The sequence below is a fragment of the Vigna radiata genome, chromosome 6, assembly GCF_000741045.1.
Source record: "Vigna radiata var. radiata cultivar VC1973A chromosome 6, Vradiata_ver6, whole genome shotgun sequence".
In the NCBI taxonomy this organism is placed as follows: domain Eukaryota; kingdom Viridiplantae; phylum Streptophyta; class Magnoliopsida; order Fabales; family Fabaceae; genus Vigna; species Vigna radiata.
Window position 1 is genome coordinate 8159883 of NC_028356.1, and position 6075 is coordinate 8165957.

The 6075-nt window shown below is 36.1% G+C and overlaps 1 protein-coding gene across 3 annotated transcripts; it reads left to right on the forward strand.

Annotated features, from left to right (window-relative positions):
- The first annotated feature begins 222 nt into the window (after positions 1-222).
- LOC106764853 (protein NETWORKED 4A) lies at positions 223-5609 on the forward strand. 3 transcript variants are annotated; one of them, XM_014649278.2, is made up of 4 exons: positions 223-488; positions 1377-1428; positions 1543-1654; positions 3589-5609. In XM_014649278.2, exons 2-4 carry the CDS (start codon positions 1414-1416, stop codon positions 5316-5318), a joined length of 1857 nt encoding a protein of 618 aa, XP_014504764.1. In that variant the 5' UTR covers positions 223-488; positions 1377-1413; the 3' UTR covers positions 5319-5609. The 3 variants fall into 3 exon arrangements, with proteins under 3 accessions (XP_014504764.1, XP_014504763.1, XP_014504762.1); XM_014649277.2 differs by having other exon boundaries at positions 1380-1428; XM_014649276.2 differs by lacking the exon at positions 223-488 and having other exon boundaries at positions 1141-1428.
- Positions 5610-6075: the final 466 nt, after the last annotated feature.

Genomic DNA, 6075 nt, shown 5'->3' on the forward strand with positions numbered 1-6075 from the left:
TGAAAAAAAAACTTTTATTTCCTTAGATTAATTAATTGAACTTTGATATTCAACGCGGTTAGATGTGACACGAACAACAAGAAATATTTATGAAAGGGAAAAAAATCTTAAATAATAATAATAATAATAATCAACGTAACGTTTGAACTGTGAAGGTGATTTCAATATTCAAGGAGAAATAGGTGTATGAAAAAATTATATAATAAAAAAAAATGCATATGCAAGAAGAAAGAAGGCATTGACAAAGAAGAACATGTGCAAAGAGTGGAAGCTTAGTGGACATTAAATGGAACAACCCCTTCCTTTCTCTGCACTTTCTTTTGCTTTCAGTTCTCACTCTCTCTCCTCTTCTTATTAAAAACACAATCGCATATCTCCCTTCAAACTTCTCACTCTATTCCACCCTTCTCTCTCCCTTTCTCTGTTCTCAGATCCATTGTTTTTTCTCACAGTTTCTGCCACTTTTTCCAAACACGCCCTTATCTCATGTAAGAACATCTCTCCCATCTTCCTCGGATTACTTTCCATAATCCATTTTCATTTTGTCTATTTTTTTTTATTATGTTCGGAATTCGGTTGTGTTTGTGTTTGTGTTTTTTTGGTTCGAAGAGAAGGGAGGATTGAGATTACATGTCTGACAAGACAATTTGGTCGTGTGGTGGAGACTTCTCGTATTTTGTCTGTATTCATCGTTATCCTACCGCGGTTGCAACTTTGTTTCTTTCGTTGCCATTATTGTTCTGCCACACTCAACTTGTTTTTGGACTCATCGGAAATTTGAGTTGCTGAAAAATCGTGAATAAATTTATTTATTGTGATGAATAAAAACCTTTTTTTCGTTAACTTTTACTTTAAATAAAAATCGGTGAGAGAGATTTTTCGTTGTTGCGTGTGTAATGCCAAATGCAACTACCACGTTTAAATGAGGCGATTGGACTGCACGACGCGTGGATATAGCTGTAGCCAGTTGTCTGTGATTTTTAGAGAGATAAGATAAAAATTTTAAAACACACGTTCAAAATTTATGACTATTTTATTCATTTATTTAATTAGCTATTTAATTGTGGTTTTTAAATTTTTTAAATTTCTCCGCGCGCTACTCACTGACATGGCCATGTGCTTCTCGTTTCTTCATTGACGGTTTGATTCCACTGTTGGTTTCTGGGCCTGTTCGGAGAGGGTGATGGCCCACATAACTGGGCCCATATTGAGGATGGTGTGGGAAAAGTTACAGCATACATATCTTAGCACTATCATATTAAAGACTTTGTAGTCATCTTTTCAAGCCATCTTAAGGCCTTACGCTAACTAATTATTCCATCTTTTGAACTTTGAATGCTGATGTTTATTTTCTTCTTTGGGGTTGTTGTTGATAGCAGAGTTTCTCTTTTGGGCTAGAACTTGCTCTCGCAAATGGCAACCTCTGGGGTAAGTGTGATGGAGCTTAATTTTTGAGCTATACATGTATGGTTGCTTCAGAAGAATGATGAGTTTATTGATGCGTGTGTTAATGGTGGGTTTTCTTTTTTTGTTTTGTTTCAGTTTCATCCTAGAAAGGTGATGAACAGGTTGCCGTCGAAGAAGTCCCATCCTTGGTGGTGGGATAGTCACATCAGTCCCAAGAATTCTAAGTGGCTTTCAGAGAACCTAGAGGGTATGCAATTGCAATCATCTTATACATAAATTGTTGCTCTGATACTTCTAATTCTTAAATATAAGTTCTCTATATATCAAGCTTTTTTGGTGCAAAAGCTTCGTGAACCTGTAATACGCATTCTCTGTTTTCATGCGGCAAGGTTTAATGCGTAATAAAAACTACATGTATTAAGATTAGTTGGCCTAAAATTTCTATGAATTTTGCAGAAATTGAACATCATTATAGCACTTACAAATCAACCCAATTACTTTTGACAACCAAAATCGAATAGGGGTGTAAGTAGGTAAATAGGTGTTCAGGTAATTCCTCCCGATATCTTTGGTTCACTTGAAATCAGTATCAACAACTTTTAACTGGTGGTCTAGGTTATGTTCAGGTCTTGAGCAACACCCCCTCCCCAACACCCACTCCTTTACAAAAAGAAGAACTGAACAATGCCTTTCAATTTGTCTTGGATCAGGTTGACTGGTGGTTTAGGGTTGTCTTTTATATTATTTACACTCTGATACTCTACCTATATTATACTTTTTAACACTGTTATACTTCTGTCCTATTCTTATCCCCACAAAATACCACTGCCTGTCTGATTGACAAGTTTTTCCATTTCTGCCACTACGTGAATCTGGCTATTTGACATTTCTGCCAACTGGGACCAGTACTAAACACCTGTATGACTAGAGAGCCATAAAACATTTTTATTAGTTGATATGCCATATTCAAACTTTTTTCTCGATTCTAATATTCTGTGTATTCAGAAGAAAAACTACAAAACAAATATTGTTTAAACTTTGGGAAAAAGTGTGTTTCGAATTTTAAACAGTTCGACTGATATGCTTCTATCTTTAAGCGGACTCTACTATTATAATTTGAAATTATTATCTCCTATAAAGAGATTTAGCATCTCTAGTGAGTCAGGGAACTTTAGAAGAGGATCTTTGTTGCAACCTCATACTTCATGGTAGTTTGAAATGCATGAATTTATATATATAATCGTAATTTGAGCTAGTGATTTTCTAATCAATGGTTATAATTCCACACTTCTCTCTCCACCCTCACTTTAGAGAAGCCAGACTTTGCTGTAAGATATCTATGAATATTAATTATCTTTTTGTTTTGGTGAATGGAATTCTAATTAGTTATCTTTATTAGACCATATAACTCTACTGTCTACATTCATGTTAAACTCAACTGTGGAACATATATGAACTCCTGTTTTTCCTAAAGGGGCATTAATGTTTAGGTTCTGTAAAATCATTCTCATCCAAAAGTTATTCCCAGGCATATCTTTTGACTATTATTCCTATTGATGGAGGTGGGTGGAATTTATTCCCACGAGAATGATATAAGCTAATAAAAAGAATACTTTTTAAAGATATTCATGTTTTATAATTGCATATTCCTTGCAATTATTTTTAAAGGATCCCTACCAAATACTGAACATGGAAATGATATATTTCAGAAATACCGTTCTCAGGAATATCAATCCTGGTTATCCCCATCAGTGTAATGTTATTTCTTGAAAAAAAAATTGTGACCTAAATATAAATTTCTTCCCCTTTATTCCTTCCATGAATGCACCTCTTAAGCTGAAAGATTCTTCAAAGAATTCTGTTTTCTACACTTTTATGATGCCTGTTACTCTTGTTAATAAATTTTGCTTTTAGACTGCCAAGCTTACAGTCTTCTGCTGGCTAAACAAAGAGAGCTATTGACCTTTGTCACTTAGTCTAAGCAAAGGGCAAGTTAAATCTGGTGAAGTAGTTGTTGTCATTGTGATATGATCATCTCTTCTTTCCCATGGTTTCCTGGATATGAATTCTCTAGTTCTTTTTGAGGGGGTTGGGGAAGGGGTTTTGCATTTTGTTATATTTAAGTCAATCCTTTTTTTATCATAATGTCGTCCAAGAAAATGACATGATTTTCAACTTCAGAGATGGATCAGAGCGTGAAGCGCATGTTGAAGCTGATAGAAGAGGATGCAGATTCATTTGCCAAAAGGGCTGAAATGTATTATCAGAAGAGGCCAGAATTGGTTGCTCTGGTTGAGGAATTTTACCGTCGTTACCGGGCTCTGGCTGAACGTTATGATCATGTGACAGGAGAATTGAGAAAGAATATACCCTCTGATCTCCAATCCCAAGGGTCTGGTATTTCTGATGCTGGCTCTGAACCGACCTTGCCTTCTCCTACTCCAAAGAGAGGGGGTCGTCTTAAATCCAGTAACCGACCTGCTGGATTTGATTACTTTCTTGGCTCCAGTGGAAATGGTTCTGATGCACAAAAAGATGGGGATGAATCCTCTACTTTGACAGATTCTGAGAACGAATCTGATGATTCGTCAGTTAATTCTGGTTTCTTACAGAATGGAAGTGATCTGTGGATAAACAGAAGAATAATAGAGTTGGAAACCGAGCTACGTGAGTTAAAAGGAAAGCTATGGATGCAGGAAGAGGAACATGCAGAGGTTTCATCTAGGGGATCAAGAAATGAGAATTCTGAGGATTTTTATACCAAAATCAACGCCTATGAACAAGAACTGATGAATGTTAACGACAAGTTAAGACTTTCAGAAGAAGAAATTACTAAACTGAAAATTGAGCTAGAAAAATACGGACCCTTTAATGCTGAAAATACGGAGGCTGGTTTTGAGTTTTCATCAACTAAAGAAGACGTCAATGATGGAGGGGAAGCCCTGGAGCACAAGATGATAGAGGTTGAAGGAAGTATTGATGTTGTGGATAAGGCATTGTCTGACCAAAATGCTGAGATTGAGTCGCTTGCAAGGGAGCTAAGAATTACCAAAGAAAATCTCAAAGCTTCAGAAGAACAAATTACTTCACTGAAGTTTGAGGCCAATAATTCGTCTGAAAGAATTCAGCAGTTGTTGAATCAGCTTGATTTGGCTACTAAAGACATTGCTACTTGGAAAAACAAATTCAATAGTGAGAAAAGAGAGAGCACCAAACTCAATGAAAGACTTGCAAGGTTAAAGACTAGTCTATCTGATCGAGACCAAGAGGTCAGGGATTTGAAAACAGCAGTATCTGATGCTGAGGAGAAAATATTCCCGGAGAAAGCTGAATTGAAGTCTGAAATGTCAAAGTTGCTGGAGGAACGGACTCATTTAGAAGAACATATCAGAGACTGGGAATGTCGAGGTCGTTCATTTGAAGATGAAATCAGAAAGATCCAGTCTGAAAAAGTAGAGACAGAGGAGAATCTCAGGGTTGCGATTCTGCTGTTAAAGGAGAACATTGAGCTGAGAGAGATCACCATAAAAGATCTCAACACTAGCCTTGATACTCTACAATTAGAGAAAGATAACCTCCATGTTGAAGTCGGTTTGCTTAAGGAAGAGTTGAACTCCAAAGATGTTAGGATTGAACACCTGAACAACCATTTGAACCAGCTACACATGGAACATGTACAACTGATTGTAGGAATGGAGGAGGCACATAAACAAGTGGAAGAGCTAAAATCAAAAGCTAAGCAATTTGAGGAGGAGATTGATAGGCAAAAAACTGTGATCTTAGACGGAGCGGAAGAGAAACGGGAGGTCATAAGGCAGCTATGTTTCTCACTCGAGCACTACAGGAATAGCTATAATATGCTTAGACAGCACGTTATGGGGCACAAACGGGTTCCAGTTTTGGCTGCCTGATGAATAAATGTGAAGGTGATATTGTATATTGTTTTGGTTATCTTCATTTCTCTGTCTTGGAATGTATTTTCTTATGCTTATGGCTCTAGTGTATTTGAGTCAGGATCATGTGTAATATTATGGAGAAGTGATGACATGTTAGCTACACTACACATTTGCTGATGGCACTGCTAAGTTTCATTGATTTTTATAAGAAGCTATGCCATAGAACCTTCCTTAAGGGTTCTTGAAAGATTGAAAATTGCTTAGTTTGTTCTGAGGTGAATGGTTGTGCAACGTTCTTTATTTTTATATTTTTTCAAAGTTGTTAAAAGATGGAATTCTCTTACAGTAATATATAATGGTATTAAAATTGGGTTTTAGATTATTGATTTTGAATTTGAACTGACCCCTTCGCTAATGCAGCAATTAAATATCGGTATGTTGGGTTCGGACTTCGTCATTGTTTCGCCGCAGTTCATAGTGTTTGAATAATTTGTCTTCACAATGGGTGAGAGCGTAATTCGACCCCTCAAATTTTATTATTTTTTGTATATATTTTATTATTGTGGTATATGTAACATCCCAAAAATACGCCTAAGACATATCAATTGGATGCAACATGTTATAATAATGTAAAGCAGTTAGGAGTAGAAATTCAGATGAAATATATATATAATACAGTCATCCAAAATACAAAAGAAGGACTAAAGCTCTACTTATAGCATAGAGTCTTTCAAAAGAAGAAAAGAGTAAAGGAATTAAACTATACAAATAA

What these genes read in the sequence shown, in the direction of transcription:
- LOC106764853 (XM_014649278.2), top strand. An exon ending in GCTTTCAGAGAACCTAGAGG is followed by an intron (nt 1,655 to 3,588) that starts GTATGCAATTGC and finishes TTTCAACTTCAG; the next exon opens with AGATGGATCAGAGCGTGAAG.